This window comes from Choristoneura fumiferana, chromosome 4 (assembly GCF_025370935.1).
Source record: "Choristoneura fumiferana chromosome 4, NRCan_CFum_1, whole genome shotgun sequence".
NCBI lineage: Eukaryota > Metazoa > Arthropoda > Insecta > Lepidoptera > Tortricidae > Choristoneura > Choristoneura fumiferana.
Genome location: NC_133475.1, coordinates 5,778,419 through 5,797,156, shown reverse-complemented (window position 1 = coordinate 5,797,156; position 18,738 = coordinate 5,778,419). Strand labels below are relative to the sequence as shown.

Below are 18,738 nucleotides of genomic sequence, written 5' to 3'. Positions count from 1 at the left end.
CATTTACATACCAATTTTCAAGTCGATGCTATTAACCGTTGAAGAGTTCCGTCCTGCGGAGACGATCCTACTAGTAGATTATTGTATTGTCACGTGATTTATATAAGTATTCCAAATTTCAAGTCAATCCGACTACTGGAAGTTGGTCGAATTCAACTTGCAAGATTTGACTACAGACAGACAGGCAACGGGACAGGTGAAACTAAATAAAAGCATGTAAAAACAGAACCTTATAGAGTAGGTTTATTGTGTCTGTCTGTCCGTCTATCAAATCCTTTTTTCTCGGGAACGTGTGGAGAGACGTATTAAGCTAAAATTAATATCAAATACTCAAGTCTGCTGCACATTGAAGCAATTAGGTAATAAATTTAACTTCGTCGCAATCCATATAGTTCCTTAAACGTACGTATATCCATATGTTAAATATCAATGTCACTATATGATTGTATGGAAACTTGTTACGTATATGCTAATATCAGATCTCGAAACGAATCGTATTAGGTGTGAGTAATCTCTTTGTGTCTGTCGTAAATAGAGAATGATGCGGTGAGTCAATCGGCCATGCATGAATGAGGCTTATTTCTGTTTATCTTACTCATTACTCTTTATTTAAATAGTTGCTATTACCAGTAAAATCAATGACTAACCCCGAACTCGGAAAAACAAATCAAAGATACAACCTGCAATACAGATTGATTCTGGAAACGCGGCGTCTGTGCGGTGTAAACTCAACCCTAAATATACCTGCTTAGACACCTAATAAATAAACATCTCGTTATCATAACATTATCTAAACTTGCTCTATATACATGCCACTGTATGGCACGGGCCTCCTCTCTGAATGAGAGGAGTTGGACCATAGTCCCCACGCGGGCCCAGTGCGGATGTTTAGGTTGCTCTTACTTTGAAACTTGATATAATTACGTAGCTGCCTGAATTTATTGGGATTTATCGTAAATATTAAGGAAAATCAAGAAATGCTTTACTAAATCGCAAACATCGCCAAGTCGCCCAGCAAAGGCATAAATTACGGTTAGATATAGTTTACTACTTATCTGCACAAAGTTTTTATGTTGTCGGACATTTTGAATCTGCGTGAGATTTTCGATAAATTAAACCTACGTATATTAATTAAATTACCTAATCTTGTTAAGTATGTTGTCCTGGGTAACATAAAGCTTAAGTGCTCAGTGTTACGATAAATCAAGTGCCTAGACTTGTATTAGGACCACTCTGTATAAATTAAACCGGTCACATTGAGTAAGATACGTGCATTGAGTTGAGCCACGAAACGACGCTGTACCGCGGATGGCGACACAACGATACAGACATGAGACAGATTATTAATTAAATCATAGAAAAAGGAATGGTCAATTTAAAAATTATCAACAATTTTTATATTTCTTAAGACTTTTTTTTTGCTTGCCCGTCCGTCTGTCTATTACGGGTCTGTATAATTTTAACCATTATAGATCCGCACTCATAGACCTCACTTGAAGTTTTAACTGTAGCCGCTGTAAAAACAAGTAGCTACATGCCCCCATACAAAAAAAAGTGTTTTTTAGGTGTTTCCACTGGATCTTAATAATTTCAATTGTAATAAGGGCCGGCCGCGTTTGTTTTAAATTAGCTACAAATAAGAATAACCATTTGTACGGTCGAATAAAATGAATCATGACCCAGGATGGAACCTTTTAATAATTAATTTCACTATGATTTACTTGACAAAAGTATGAGATGACAACATGACATTAGTAGTATCAGATCAATTAATAATGTACTATCAAATTCAAAAACATAAGAAAGCAAATGAGAAATACAGGTCAGTAGAATATTTCAATCAAAAGAAACCTAAAACTAAGACCCACCTCAAAGCGGAACGCCTACGTACAAATTACAAAAGCCATATTGAAAAAAAAGTCGGAATTGCTTTCTCCCTCGGACGGCACCCACTCATCTTACTAAAATGAGTAAACTTAAAGTTTAACTCCTGCGTGTTTTTGGTAGGTATCTCAATATTATCTGTGTAAATAATAACATGCATTAACTCCATCAACTACAGTCGACGGTTGTTGACTTAATACAGTCAGCAACAAAGATATGAATACAGCCAAAGTGCGAAAATATGTATAAACGACCTTAATGTTTGTTTAGGCAATACAGTCCTGTAGGTATACATATTAAAAAAAGCAACCTGAGATATGTGTGCATAGGAGAAACTTGTGTCTAGCTAGACTCCTGACCAGCTGTAGTGTAGGGGTTATAGCACGCAGCACGGATTGCTGAGGACCTGGGTTCGATTCCCAGCGCTGGTCTCTTTTTCTGGCTTGTCTGTGCATCCATGTCTCAGTTTGTATTTTCGATATCCATATTTGTGGCAAACGTATGTATATTTTTGTTGCTGACTGCACCTGTACATATATAATCATCAAAGTAAACCTACGAGTAAAACCTAAAATCTTAGTGATGCCTTCATGGGATACGAATCCCTGAAAACGAAACGAAACGTAAATGGGGAAAAATATTTGGGATGGATAAATACCTACCTAGGTAGGTATTATCTAATTATATATGGGTAAGGTCCTAATTTTTTTTACATTTGAACATTTTGAAGTGAGCCCACGTTTTCATCCGAATAAAATGTGCAATGAAAAATCACAGCGACAAGGTAAGGTACCTGTAAAATGTAAACATATCATGACGTCTACTGTACACTGTCGTTTTCTCTAGGTATGTCATTTAATGTCAACTCTGTATCCGATGTCTCCCGAAAAGGACTCATTACTGTCAACAAGATAATTAAATCAACCTTGGATTGACATAACAAGTGGAAAATTTAACCATTATGCTGTGTTATTGTTTCTTTTAAAATACTTAGTAGGTATTAGATAATAATAACTGTCCTATTAATGTATTCTACAGTGCGTTACCGGCAGCCAGGCTTTTTTTAAGGGAGGTTAAAGTAACGTATTTCTGTAACCCAAAAATTTAGACTTTGTTAACTTTCTAACAAAATTATAATTGCCAGCAATGTACAACAAAGTAAATTGACAAGCAAGTATAAAATGACAGCCGACGACTTTGCTGTACATTGCTGGCAATTATAATTTTGTTAGAAAGTTAACAAAGTCTAAATTTTAGTTTATTAATTAAATCAATGTCATGGTTAAGTAGTAGTAGTAGTAGTTGGCTGCCGGTAGTAACACACTGTATAAATGAGAAAGGTTGCAGGTATCTGCGCGCGTGCGTGTGATATTACCTACACGCCTTTTAATTACCGCGTCTGCGTGGCTGGACGGATTTGGAAGAAATTTGGTATGTAGTTAGCCGTATATATGTTTTTTTTTATTCGACTGGATGGCAAACGAGCAAGTGGGTCTCCTGATGGTAAGAGATCACCACCGCCCATAAACATCTGCAACACCAGGGGTATTGTAGATGCGTTGCCAACCTAGAGGCCTAAGATGGGATACCTCAAGTGCCAGTAATTTCACCGGCTGTCTTACTCTCCACGCCGAAACACAACAGTGCCAGCACTGCTGCTTCACGGCAGGATTAGCGAGCAAGTTGGTGGTAGCAATCCGGGTGGACCTTGCACAAGGTCCTACCACCTGCAAAACCCTACCTTTAATCCCGATATTCCCACGGTATTGTGGATGCATTTGTAATGAATGAGTTAAGAACCGCTGACTTTTTTTTCTCAACTGTTCTCTCTACGACCGGACAATAGTGGCCAGCGCAAGGCTTCGCTGCAATCCCGATGCACGCGGAAGCGGCGCGGGCGCCTTCCGGCAGGTGGCGTGCGGCGGTCGGTACCGACGGCTTTAGGCATCACGCAAGAAGCTCTTTCATGACGTTAAACAAGGTTCACGTTATTTTAAATTTATGAATGAGCATTTACTGTATTGGTCACAGTCCGATCATATGGTCCGGCCAAATCTGCTCAACTCAACACCAAGCATACTCTCCAAGCGATGGAGAAGCATTATCAAAGAGAAATATTGATCTTCCGTCGCAGGAATTCCACCCTCAAAAGGGCCACGACACGACACGTGAAGGTTTACTATACCTTCATATAATCGTATACCTAATACCCAACGGGCATCACGATGATTCCTTTCTCTGTCTGCAGTCACTTTGTCTTTACAGGTAGTCTTATTATGGGGGTATCTTATTGCTTAGGCCTCGCTACGGCTCATTATAGTTCGCATTTTGTTCTATTCGTGGATTCTTTGAATTATAGAGTAGAAATATATTTTGCGCTTTAGTCATAAATTAGTCAAAATTACTAGCAGTAGTTACATAGTAATTAGTAGTAAATTATTAGTACTTTTTATGAATACTTTAAATATAGATATTAGTCGTTTTGAGTTTGGTTGACACGTTGTTGAACGTTTGCAAACGTAATAATCTGATCGAAATATCCATTGCAGTTCCAGTTATTGCTGTGCTGTGCTCTGAGAACAAACAGAGCCGATCGCAGGATTAGCTAGCAACCACCAACTCTGTCGTAATCATATCGTAATATCTTACACATCGCTAACAATACAATCCCGTTCGGATTCCCGCGCTACGTTCCAATGGCTGCGATTCTGTAAAAAGCTTATTGCAAACATTTCCGTAACAATAGAGCTTGGGTTGCCAGCTTTTTACGCGACTGCCCGAAGGAGGGTTATGTTTTTCGAACGTATGTATGTATGTATGTAGGTATGTATGTCCATTTTTTGGTCCTCGCTGCAGCCTAAACGGCTAGACAGATTTTAACAAATGAGGTATCATTGGATTCGTCATAACTGTCGGAGTGACATAGGCTATATAATATTTCAATATGGCGTCTGCGAAAAAAAATATGGCGGAGGAATGAAAAAAATTGTAACAATATGGGTATCAAATGAAAGCTAATAATTAGCCTATTCTAAATAGGTATATATGGGTTAAAATACTTTTAATCTACCGTTTTCACATGAATATCAAAAATGTGTAAAATAAAACATTAATTTAAAAAAAAAACAAAAAAAAAACCTTACTGCCAAAACTAAAAGGAAGAAAATAAGCCTATTGGTCTAGAACTCTGTTTAGTAGCTAATTTAAAGTTCAACAGTTGGGACCCATTTAAATCGTGACGCTCAAAAACTCTTAGTAATGGGTCCCGACTGTTGAACTTTAAATTAGCTGCTTAACAGAGTTCTAGACCACTAGGCTTATTTTCTTCCTTTTAGTTTTGGCAGTCGGGTTTTTCGATTTTTTTATTTATTATTATTTGTTGCGTGTTGAATGCTGATTGATAAGCAAGCACCTACATACTGTTGGATTTCGATTTAGTTAGGTACTCGTATATTTACGTACAGTCGACCAAACTAATTCATGTACCAGGTGGAACTTTTTAATAATCAATTCCATTATGTTTTCCCTGAGAAAAATAAGGGATGTCAAGATGACAGTAGTAGCACAAAGGTTCCAACCTGGTATCTACATGATTCAGTTTGTTCGACTGAGCTATATAAGTGTCTTCAAATTGTTTCGGATTATTTCGGCAAATTGCAGATATCTTAACTACTTACTTTAAAAATTGGCAGAATTTTCCATGTATGGATCGACGATCGTTGTTCAAAGTGTACCGCGTCAAAGGTGTAACTACAAATTGAACCAAATATTTCTTTAAAAAAAACTGAAAATCTTCAAACTTTGCCTAAATATCACAGTGCCATGGAACAAATTGCAATATCCCGAGGGTCAGTCAGCTAACGCTTACGGCCAGTGTGCAACTAAGCACGATCGGCGGCGCGAAGGGGCCAGTTTTCTTTGTGCATTGCGTGTGCTGCAAAGTAGCCACTGTGCGGCAAACGTGTCGGCTGCGCAATGAACACAGAACACTCGGCGGAGTCCTAAACGGAGACTACATTTTCTGACGCACTCTAATGACAGTCTAATTCAAGGATTTTTTCTGTCAAACAGTAGGTTTAGGATGAGGGTGAAAAGAGACGGCGATACGATTGCTAGCGCCCTCATGTTAAACAATACGCGGCCTTCGTTTTAATAGTTTATCTATGAGCATAGTAAAGCACGCGACGCGACCGGTGATCGGTGACGGAAGCTACGACAGTGTAATGACGGCAATTAAGGATAAGATATACCTACTACTGTTCAGATTCTAACCTATCTTTCTACCGCTGGCAGTAACGGAGTTAGTGAGCGGATTAGTCCATGACCTTATACCAACGTGATCTATGTATGTATAGTTCGTTACAGATGTTTTCTACTTTATTGATGTGAATAAATGATAAATAAATATCACGGTACACTTGACACTAATTGACTTAGCCCCAAAGTAAGCAAAGCTTGTTTAAAAATATACGACTCGTGAGACTTTTTTTATTATTTTATTATACTTTTTTTTATTATACTTTTATTACTTTTTATTATACTTGTGAGAATGTAGTGTAAGTTTCGGTTACAAAATACGTCTCGATCGCGTTTGCGTTAAAATCTCAATTTATATGGAAACACGAACAGCGTCTCTAGCGGAATGTTTGCGATCGAACGCGATCGAGACGTATTTTGTAACCGAAAACTTACACTAAGGGCACTAGATACAAAGCGAACTTAGATTTGCAGCCTAATAGATAGGCGCCTCGATCTTTAAGCTCGCGTGTCATATCCATTTTTCTCATTATGTAGTTCAATACTTACCTAAACCAGTTATTATTCTTCCAGTCCCAGACGCGCTTGATGAACTCCTCTCGGCCGAGGTCATGTCGGGTCTTCTTTTCCTCGCGCTACAGCTTCTTCTCGACCACCACCTGCGTGGCGAAAAAATTAAATAAATGTCTGTCAAAAGGATTACACATGGCAACACACCGAGTATAAATTTCTAGACTTGTCTCGTTTTACTTTCGAATGGGTCACATTGCGCATGATTCATCAGCGCATTAGCGATCACGTGCTGTCAGGTCTTGCGGGTTAACATTTTTTAACCGGAATCCGTGAACCGTTAAGCTTGCCTGCAGATGACCTACTCATTGGCTGTTTGCTTTTGGATAAGTTGTGATTATAAGGTTGGTAACGTGGCGGGTAATAAATAATACCAATGTGAGTTTCTAAAAATCCAAAGTAAAACTAGACACCTACTGTTTTAAACTATGAATATACAGTATGTTACCAGTAGCCATAGGTTTTTTTAAGGGGTTAAAGTAACGGATTTTTGTAACTTAACCATGACATTATTTTAATTAATAAATTGAAATTCAGACTTTGATAACTTTCTAACAACATTATAATTGCCAGTATGTACAGCAAAGTAAATTGACAAGTAAGTGTAAATGACAGCCGACAGATACTTTGATTATTTATTACTACCGGTAACACACTGTAGAAGTGTTTAGTAACCTCTTGGTAGGTAGAGACAGACAGCATCAAAAGTTGTGCACCACTTTATTGTATTGTCACAGAATCTTGTACGACGTTACTTACCTAACCGGTAATAATAGATAAGGGTACAAAAAAATCCTGATAAGTATGTTTGCAAACGAACATTTATTTTAAGTTTTTTTATGATTAAGAGACACCTTTGCTCTACCGGCTACTTCGCACTACCATCGACCTGTGTAGCTAAGCTAACTTACATTTATTATTATTATTATTATTATATAAAAAATATAATGGACCAAGAAACACAAATTTTGTTAATCCACGTTACTATATTCCAGTTCTTCACAGCAAACGGTAACCTTAGTTGGGCTTGTTCAAACCTCGGCCTTGTTTGCTTGTACTAAATAGCTGAGGTGATAATGGTTTTTGAACTTTTACTTGACACTTACTTCTGTTAGATAAAGTCCGTCGACGTTAAGCAACTTTACTTTTAAGACAGTTTTTTAAATTATCCTAAAGTTAAAGTACTTCATATTTAAAAAAAAAAGTACTTTTAAAGGAGCCCCCTTTAGTAAGGTTTGGAGGATGCTGACAGCGTTCGCTCTCTAAATAGCCTAATTCTTTGTCCGAGGAAGCCAACATACTCTTCGTTCCTCCGTGACTCTACTAGTCACATGACATGAGTTACTTTTTCAACCTCTTAGATATTTAATTACGGCACGTACTTCGATTTACTCCATTTTTGACAACTAACTCCAAAACTTAACTGAACTAAATTAACTGAATCGGAAAATAAGTAACGTCGTGGTACGAAATAGCGATGCAGTTCAGTGTAGAGCCTAAACTGAATCGTATTAAGAGAGCGTGGTAGGCCCCCAAGATAAATAATGTGTTCGATTATAAAAAAAAAACTAAGTACTATCAATTTTTTTCCGTTTATTTATTGTATCAATAACATAGGCTATTCCAGCTAGTATTTTTTTTAATACCTTACTAAAGAGTTTATATACCATTCTTATTACTTAGGTACCCCTCGGTATTTATTTCTTAATTAATTCTAAACTAGCTGGTCCCCGCGGCTTCGCCCCCGGTGTAGGTTTTTTTATTTTATTTTCCAAATCTAAATAAATATCACGGGACAATTCACACCAATTGACCTAGTCCCAAAGTAAGCTTATCAAAGCTTGTGTTATGGGAACCTTCTCCTGAAAATAAGCAAACACAACAAAAAAAAATTAGCGAAATCGGTCCAGCCGTTCACGCGTGATGCCGTGACCAAGGGAAATAGGGATTCATTTTTATTACCCGACTGCGAAGAAGGGGGTTATGTGTTTGACGCGTATGTATGTATGTATGTCTATTCCTATGTCCTCTCGTAACTACTCAACGGCTGAACCGATTTTGATAAATGATACGTCATTGTATTCGTCTTGATGACGGGAGTGACACTGGGTACATGAAATTCTTGAAAAATCAAAATGGCGGGTTTTTAGCGCCAAATTGTAAGTTTAAATAAAGTGATTGCCGACTGCCTTAAAAATACTAAAAAGAAGAAAACAAGTCTAGTGAGCTAGAACTTTGTTAAGTAGCTAACTTAAAGTTCAACAGTCGAGACCCATTTAAATTGTGACGCTCAAAAATTCTTACCTAATGGGTCCCGACTGTTGAACTTTAAGTTAGCTACTTAACAAAGTTCTAGCCCACTAGACTTGTTTTCTTCTTTTTAGTATTTTTTAAGACAGTCGGGTTTTTTGATTTTTGAAATTTATTGTTTTTATATATTTAAGATTACTCCCATGAATGATTACTTATACATATAAGTAAACAGAATGAAAATATTGTAATATATTACCGTTACCTCCTCTCGTCTCAATGCAAATTACACAATACACGCGGTGATGGATGACGTGTTCGTTAGTAGGTACTAGGAAGGTACAATGCTCGTACGTAGCATTAGCTATAAGTAGCTGTCAATAAATAAAATACCTACCGGACGACCTCCGACCTAAGACATATTAGCCACTGTTTAAGTAGTTTTAGATGGATAAGTACCAGCAAACTGGTAATCATAGGGAAGTCCATTGAATCAGTTCCGTGTTTCTTAGATCGTTATGGATGTACCTACTTGGAAGTACTTACATGGTCTTCAACATTTTATTACTGGCTAGAATTATTACTAGCTTACTTTATTATTACACAAAGTGTTATAATGAAAAGATCTGATAAGGAAGTACATAGATATTAATTAACATAGAAAAGTTGAAACACCCTCGATATTGTCATTTCAAATAACGATAAGTATCTTAAAAACGACAGAACCGATTTTAATGAACCTTAGCTTAAGTATAAATATAAGTAGCAATTAAATTAGCTTGAAATTAAAAATCCTTCATCAAAATCGGTCTATCTGTTTGGGAGCTATGATGTCACAAACAGACACACAAATAGACTCACACACGTAGATAGCGGTCAAACTTATTACACTCCTTTGTTTATAACAGTAATAATCCTTAATTTGTCATGTTAGTTTTTTCCTAAAATGTTAAGTAACTCTATCATTTTGTATTAGCTCTTTTGGCTCTACCCTATTAGGAAAGCTCAACCCAGCTCGTTGTGTCCTTTTAGCTTGTTGTGGCAAAATGTGGCTCTAGTCATCAAATGTAACTACGTACTTTGTATTTAAGGCCCAATAATAAAATTGTTGAAGAAACGATTGTTTCAAGGCGCTAAGGCCTTAAAGATCCTATCTATGCTAACTGGCGCGGGTGCACAGAGCGGGCGCATGCCTGCGGTTGCGGGTACCGGTAAAATCCGTCGCACGCAACGCGTGCAGTTAGCACTGCTCATGCAATTTTTCTCAATAGGTTTATCCGCTCCGTGTAAACCGCATCAGCTAGCGTAGGCCCTTAGGAAGCTCTAATATCTCGCGGCTCGCCGTCTAACTTTTACCACTTGTTGCAGTACCCCTGTGCCTCGCGGAGACAGCTTCGCCAGCGCTGGAGAGCACCATGCCCAATTTCCCGGAAGAAGAAGAAGACAACAGCCGGTACAAGACGCTGGAAGCTAACGCCACACTGCTGAAGCTACTCGTCAATGGCAACAACGGAGTCAGCAGGTTGGAATAACTATAATTTATAATTACCCATTATAAGTTTACAATTCCGTACCTTTATTATTTTACAAAAAAGAAATTGTACAAAACAATTACTTAAATTAAATAAAACAGAAGAATAGAAATGCTGAATTAAAACTAAAAATATAAAACTAGTTCCTTAATACTGAATTAAATTTACAAATAGCCACAGCACAGAGGCAGTGTGTGAGTGAGCCCAAAAGGCCAGCGTTTCCTCGTTGAAAAGCTACACTAATTCTTTGAGAGATTCATACTATATACTAATTATACTAATATTATAAATGCGAAAGTAACTCTGTATGTCTGTCTGTTACGCTTTCACGCCTAAACCGCTGAACCAATTTTGACGCAATTTGGTACAAAGATAACCCTTGGGAAATAACACCGGCTACCTTTTATCGCGAAAAAGAGGCTTTAAGGGGATGAAAAATTATATGGTGGAAGTTCGTCGCTGTCGAAGATAATACCATGAAACTTGGCATTTAGGCACTTAACAAGAAATCAGTTTATATTTGTTTCAGCTCTTTTGAAAATTCGACCTGTGAGTGGATGAAATAAGGTATGAAGTTTATATGGAAGGTCGTCATTATCGAAGATAAATCGATGAATCTTTATTAAACTTGCCATTTCGCCAAGTGAAAAGAGATAAATAGATATTTGTTCGCACGTTTTTTTAAATTCTTCCTGTAAGAGGGTGAAATAGGGGATGAAAGTTTATATGGAAGACCGTCATTGTCGAAGATAAATCGATGGTTCTTTATGAAACTTGGCATTTGGGCACGTGATAAGAGATAAAATACCTAGATATTTGTTCGCGCGTTTTTAAAAAATATTCCTGTGAGGGGGTGAAATAGGGGATGAAACTTTATAAGGGAAGATCGTCATTTTCGAAGATAAATCGATGGTTCTTTATGAAACTTGGCATTTGGGCACGTGATAAGATATAAAATAGATATTTGTTCGCGCGTTTTTAAAAGATCTTCCTGTGAGGGAGTGAAATAGGGGATGACACTTTATATGGAAGATCGTCATTCTCGAAGATAAATCGATGGCTCTTTATGAGACTTGGCATTTGGGTACTTATAAGAAATAAATAGATATTTGTTCAAGCATGTTAGCAGAGGGGATGATGCAGTGTTAGCAGAGCCTTCTATATAAGCTCATAAGCAAAATGTACGCAATGTGGAGCCATTTTAGATGGCTTATTGACATAGACAGTCAGACATGAAAAATTGTGATTTTCAGATTTTTCTTACTTATTGTGCTATAAAAGCTACCTTTATCCAAAATTCCAAGTTTCTAGGACATCCGGAAGTACCCTATAACTTTTTCTGTTAAGGCGATTTGTTTGGAAACACCTTTTTAATGACTGAAGCTTTTGATTGCCTTGACTTAGAGGTTTGATTTTTTCACAGCTTTCGGGACTATTGACCTGAGTTTAGGGTTTTAATTTAAACTCGATACCTATACTCCGCTCGTTTACGAGATAAAGGGTCTTGTCAGACAGACGGACGGACGGACAGCAAACTAATCCTATAAGGGTTCCATTTTTTCTTTTTGAGGTACGGAACCCTAAAAAACATTTGTTCTGGCGCTTTTCAAATTTCGACCTATTTACTTGAAAATATATTGGGATGAAAGTTTTTAAGGAATTCCAAACAAATTACTATAAGTATATTTATCGGAAATATGTGTAGCTCTATGCTTAGTAAAAACGCCGCCTTCTTCTCTTTTTTAAAATATGGCTTTTCTGTCCTAATTAATAGGACAATTTCGCCAGTGTCGAGGTAAACTCTCTTTGAGAGGCACGTTATACGGTGATTGTAGTTTTTGCAACTTGATAGTAAAATTCCAGAAACCACGTGGAGACCACTGGCGCATTAAAAAATGTTAGACACGAGAGCAATATATAATTTTGTGATCATTGTTCCCTGTTAAGGTTAATCGCCGCATAAAACACTATCAAAATTATACTTCAACTAGCCAAAGAAACAGAACTAGCAAAATTAGATATTGACTACATCCGCCATCTTCGAATGCTACAAATCGAATCCCAAAATGCCGCCTTAATTATAATCCTACCCTCCTAAGTTACAATAAAGGAGGTAAGGTGTCAAGAATTCACTATGAAGAAGTCCACTAGTCCTTTTGTGTTGCCAGGGCTGCAGGGTAGAAAACACGTCGTACCTATTGCTAAAATGTGGCTACCCGCAAAATATTTATGTTTTACAAAAGAACATCGGATGGACATAGATTTCAATGGATGGATGGAAGAACAAAAAAAATTAGTTTCTATTTATAGCAATGTATTAAAATAGGTTATTTTCGGTAAGCCGTAGAAGTTTCTATGTACTATTATTGGCAGAATAGGTAGGTATACTAAATAAATTAAATACTTCCCAAAGTTACTATTCCACGCGGACGAAGTCGCGGGCAAAAGCTAGTATATTTATATAGTCGCCCGCGCCGGCCCTTCGGTCTTCAGTTGTGTCAACCAGGCGCTTTTGCAAATCTTTTAACAATCGATTTACACCAGGGCCCCATTGACCCAGGGTCTCAAAGCCGAAGCCGGTCTCAATACTAAGTAAATTAGGACATTTTTTTGAGTAAAATTTTGAATATATCTAAACCTATTGACTACGATGTCGAATGTGCAAATATCTGTGAAAAATCCTGAAAAAACGTTCCGCACACAGCTATCTTACGCAGCTTCTGTCAACCTCTAATTCTCTGTCTGTGTTGTGTAGATTATGCTTTGTTTTTAAAAATGTATGCTGGATTAATATATGGAAGGTATGTTTCAAGTTCCACGAAGCGTCCTTTCCCTCGGGCGTGACGTAACGGCACCTCGAATGGGCACACGCGGTACAATGCGCCTGCGCTTATAGCGTGTTTTAATTGCGTTGATTAGGTGCTTTCGAAACGCAATGAATCGCGGCGTGACCCCAATCAAGTGCAAATGAGGTTTCAATGGAAATTATTGTTAATTCGTAGTTTATTGATATTTAATTATTACTGCGTACAGCTGCTCTTTAGCTTGTGTAGGTAATCTAGGCAATCTAATTTGTGTCACAGAGAGGTATCTAGTCTGGTCCAGTTAGTTAGGTCAAGTCGAAATTCCAAGTATTTATTTACCACCCTAACTATTGGTTACGATGGTTGTACTTGTACGGATTAAAACATTACCTAAACTATATTCCTTCCTATTTACCTACCCACATCATACCTAGACTATTGTTGTTGTCAGATTATTTTTATTCTTTCAACAATAATAACATGGAATCTAATAACGGTCATACTTTCTACCCTCGCGTTAAGAATCTTACTAATGTGGAAATTTTGGACGGTGAAAATAAATTATTGGAAAAAGGTTTGAAGCATAATCTACCCACTAATATTTGACAATTTTTCAACAGGTCCGAGGTATTCGACATGCTGCACTCGCGCGACGACAACGAGCAGCACGACGATCTGCCATCCTTCCCGGAAGACCTGGAAGATGTGCGCGAAGACGTGGCCAGCACGCCAGACCAGCAGGCCGAGCTGTTGCAAGGTACTTAATTAACTTTGCGCTGAAGGTATAAAGGGCAACTAGTAGCCGGTACAAACAATAGTTTATGGAGCATGAAGGAATAGGCTAAGAACCGACAGACGTAGCATAGGTCAACTCCCTGCGACCCGCCAAGCTACTATAGTGGCCGGCCTGGCATAAAAATCAAGTTGACCAACACTTTTGACTTAATGCTATTGACAATCAATCAATGTACGGTGTGGCGCAAAAATACTAGAAGGGATTGTACCGCAAATAAATCCATAGAAGGAAGAAGATAATCATTGCTGCGGCCCGCTGCATCTTGCATAGCATATCTGAGGGAGGACCATACAAATAAGTTTTTGGTAATAATTTCATTTTTAATACAAGCTTTTTTTTGCTGGCTGTACTGTTGTTGATTGTACTTGCATTGTTGTTTTTTTTTTTAGCTTGTCCTGTATGTTTATTTATTTGTTTGTTTGGGTCAAATCTTGAAAGCTAAATTTGACCCAGTTCCAGTGGTCCGATTTTTTGATATTTGGCATACTTATGTACGGGAATCTGGACAGTGATAATACAATAACCTGGGCCCGATCGCTTAACAAAGTACAAGCTAATAGTATGTACTAGCGATTTTGTATTAAAATTCACAAATACTATTATAGCTTGTGTGCCCGTTGCCTCGGATGGAATGCTGTGTTTGCCAAAGGGAGGCAACCGGCAACCCTCGCGCCGGCAGCTTTCTCGCGCAAAGAATCGCAATCGCAGTTCAACGCGGGAATGCTGCCTGCGTGATGGGCACCATGCCAAGAGGCCCACCTTTCTTTTTTAATTAAACTTTTAGTTTTAGTTATTTTAATTTAATAGTAGTTTTAGTCCTATGGATATTTTGTATTTTCTTGATATTTCTTAGCTTGTACTTTATTATGCAATTGGGCCCTGGTAGTGACATCCTGTACCCTTAGTGTAAGTTTTCGGTTACAAAATACAACAAAATACTTCTCGATCGCGTTCGCGTTAAAATCTCTATTTTTATGGAAACACGAACATCGCAAACGTTCCGCTAGAGGCGCTGTTCGTGTTTCCATACAAATTGAGATTTTAACGCGAACGCGATCGAGACGTATTTTGTAACCGAAAACTAACACTAAGGTTAATGGCATCGACTTGAAATTTGGTACGGAAATGTAGTTTGGATGACAATGCAAGTACAGTCAACAAAAAGTACAGTCAGCAAAAAAAATGTACTTATTACAAATTGAATTTTTAACAAAAACTTATTTACCACTGGTTCGGTTATTGGATAACTAGGTACATGCTGTCGTTGTACATTGTTCTGCCATGAAACCCTAGTTCATATAATTGTAAGGTATACCTACCTAATAAATATTGATCGAGATAGTAAGGTATGTAGGCTTACTTAAGTAGCTTTAAAACATCCAACATATTTCGGCGCGTGAGAAACGAGGACTTTTCTTCATTAATAGTATTAACACTAGCCAAGTGTTTATTCTTACGATTTCAATAGGTACTTATTTCCCAACATTCTCATATTTACCAACCTCATGCCATTATTAAACTCGAGTGCCACTTGCGATGCTCACATTCAAGTTATTTTCCGCCCACGCGTGTTACCTGTCGCATCTTCTGAATCCGTATACTCCATTTATTTTTACATTTGAAACTTAATGGTAAAATTTGTACACTTTTTTAAATGAAACAACGGAACTGTTTAAAATTGTGTGGACTTCTGTAATAAATAACGCTAATATATGCACATGTAAGTATTTTTAGTCCAAATATCGTGTTCGAAATATCGAGAAACGTGCGTTCAAACCTTAAATTAAACGGAGTATAAAAGGTCATCGACATGAACATGCGTAACAAACTCTCTGCCTTATCAAAGTATTTTAATGGGTACGAGCTACCGCCTACGTTTCACAAGAAAATATATATTTACTTAATGCGATAGATAGAACTCATCAAACATGTCTACACTATGAAACGACGTTTATTTATGTGTACTTACTTACTTATTGATTCATTGTACGCCCTTTCGCATTTTTGGTCAGCAGTAGTCAGTGACAACTTGAGGTTCAGACTGAAATGTTAAAGTTGTAGATGTAGCGGTTTCAAAACCAGAAAAAAAAGCGATTATCATCAATTATGGTTAAAAAGGTACGTGTGAGATAGTGAAGTGACCGAGTGCGTGTGGTGATGATAATAGGAAGCTATTGGTACTTACATATTGAGACACAGGTGGTAGTGGTACATGATGTATTTACAAAATTAGTAGGTACGAACTCAACAACCTATAATAAAACTTAGCTGTTGCATTAACAAAACATTAGGTTTTTCTAATCCTGGCAGCACAAGACGAGCTGTCGCGGAACCCGCGATTCCACGAAGTTATACTCGTAGTTAACATACTTCATGTAGTAACACCTTTATCTTTTTTCGAACTGGCAATTTGAGAGATTGACAGTTCATAATTTTAAGTTGGTAAGGTGAAGAGAGAGGACGTTACGAATTTTGAATGTGGTGTGTGCATGGAGAGGACAAGGGAGGGGAGGGAAAGCTGTGAGTCTGTTCCATATTACCTTATATCGAGCAATCCATTTAACATTTACCTGTGTTATGCAGAATTGTACTTATAATACGTACTCTTTGCAAGCGCCGTTGTTAGCGCATTACCTAACAGTACTACAATACGTACCTTACTAAAGGCGCGTATTGGAACAAAGAGGCGTAAGGAGAGATCGAGGGGTGGAAACGGAGGATCTCCCAGTATCTTCTGTATTATTGGTGCAATACGGTATTTGACTATTTTGTATATGTTTTGTAAATTAAAACTACACAATGCCTGTTATCGAATAGAAAAACTATTTTTAAGCTACCTACCTTTACAAATAACAAAGTTATAAAGGTTTGAAGTTCAAGATTAGAAACAGAAAGACATACTGGCATGTGACGTCACACGCCAGTACCGCCATACTTGTTGCATAGAGAAAAGCGTTTGAGATAGAGACAGGTATATAGATTTTTCAAAAAATCACTATAAATCCAATTTTCTCTTCGCTAAACACTATCTGTATATCTATATTTTCATAATAATATTAAGATATGGCAAAATCAGGAGTTGTCAAATACCGTATTGTGTCACTAGTCACTACCATTAAGCTAAGGAGATACTTACAGGTAGTTACCCGATGACTTCATAATCAAACTGTACTGTGATGCGGAGCAACCATGTATTATACCTTGTAATAAACCGAGTTACATCCTCATATGTAGTGGTTGAATCATTCTGACTCCTACCCAGGCGTCAGGCCCACCATACTCCACTAGACAAGCATTTAGCAGTGGAAACACTCCGCGTCGCTGCCCGCTAGCTAGTGGCCAGTTCGCGGCCATAGACGTGCTGGTGCGATCTCAATTTCTATACCTATATTTAAATTCGAATGGGACAAACGTATAGTCTCTTTTATTATTGTTTCTTCTAAACCATCGCCCTTGCCCTTCCAGGGTCCCGTCCAGTGCTCAAGGACTCCCCGCGCCAGATCGCGGGCGCCGAGCCCATCGGCACCGCGGCTGGGATAATGATCCTGATCACGTGCAGCCTCGCTTGCCTCGCCTACACCGCGCTAATCATCTGGAGGCGGAAGTACTTGTGAGTAGATAATAAATTTATTCTAAAGTGAATTTACCCATGAATTTGTCGCTAAATTGGTGCAAGACGTTTAGAAAATTGAGAGCTACGCAAAGGCTGATGACATACATTTTTTGTGCTAAGTAAAAGAATACAGTGAGATGAGACTACAAAAATCACTGTCGCGTAGGGCTAGATGACTTTTAAGTTTTTATTTTTTAGTGTCCAACACAAACTAGTCTCTGCAACCGAAACCGATGTTGAGTAGCCGAGCCACTTTACGACGTTGATTGCTGATGGTGTCGAACGCGCCACAGGATAAGTTCTAGTTCCGATGGATTTTCTATGAAAGCCGAAATTAAATCGTTAATCATACGCCGATACTCGCCAAGACCGAAAACGAATGTCCGCTCAGACACTATTCTTATGTAATGACAATGATAATTAGAATCCTATGTTTATTGCAGTAAGATCGACAAAGGTTCAAATATTTGTCGCAGGCGTTAATTTCCTCCATCCATGTGATTTTATCAGGGTAGAATAGAATGTAATGTAAGCTCTTTTAAACAAGTGAATGGGTGTTTTAGGCGTAACCAACACTAAGTACGAGTATGACAATCGTGAAGCCATTGTCTTCTTTTAACTTTCCTCCGAATTACAATAGGTATTTAAATAGGTTAGATTATGTTAGATTACTGTGTAGGTATCTCATACCGTAAAAGCCACGAACAAATGAAGGGTGACACATTCTTATTATGTACAAGACTTGTACAAGTCATATCGTGACACATGAGACCATTGTCTAACTACTTTCTACTACAGTTTACAGTATATAATATTTAGGTAGCTTGTCTATTTAAATATTTTCTAAAACATACATTACATATCTACCTACTCTGCAAATGTGTACCTTATACCTGCTCACGGTAGGTATAAGATGTTTTAGTTAGGTTTGGTACATAGTCTAGTTTAAATTTGAAACATAAGTAGGTACAATAAAAAAAAAAAAAATCAGACTGCTTTAAAAAAATATAAAGAACAATAAACCAAAACAAT

General features: G+C 37.7%; 1 protein-coding gene across 4 annotated transcripts in view; it reads left to right on the top strand.

Moving 5' to 3' along the window:
* LOC141427337 (uncharacterized) overlaps positions 1 to 18,738 on the top strand; it is a 52,734-nt gene that overhangs the window by 25,380 nt on the left and 8,616 nt on the right. For all 4 annotated transcript variants that reach the window (XM_074086671.1, XM_074086670.1, XM_074086672.1 and 1 more), the window contains exons 3-5: positions 10,330 to 10,483; positions 13,918 to 14,054; positions 17,559 to 17,703. In XM_074086671.1, coding sequence (XP_073942772.1) covers positions 10,330 to 10,483; positions 13,918 to 14,054; positions 17,559 to 17,703 — 436 coding nt within the window. The remainder of the gene's footprint in view (positions 1 to 10,329; positions 10,484 to 13,917; positions 14,055 to 17,558; positions 17,704 to 18,738) is intronic.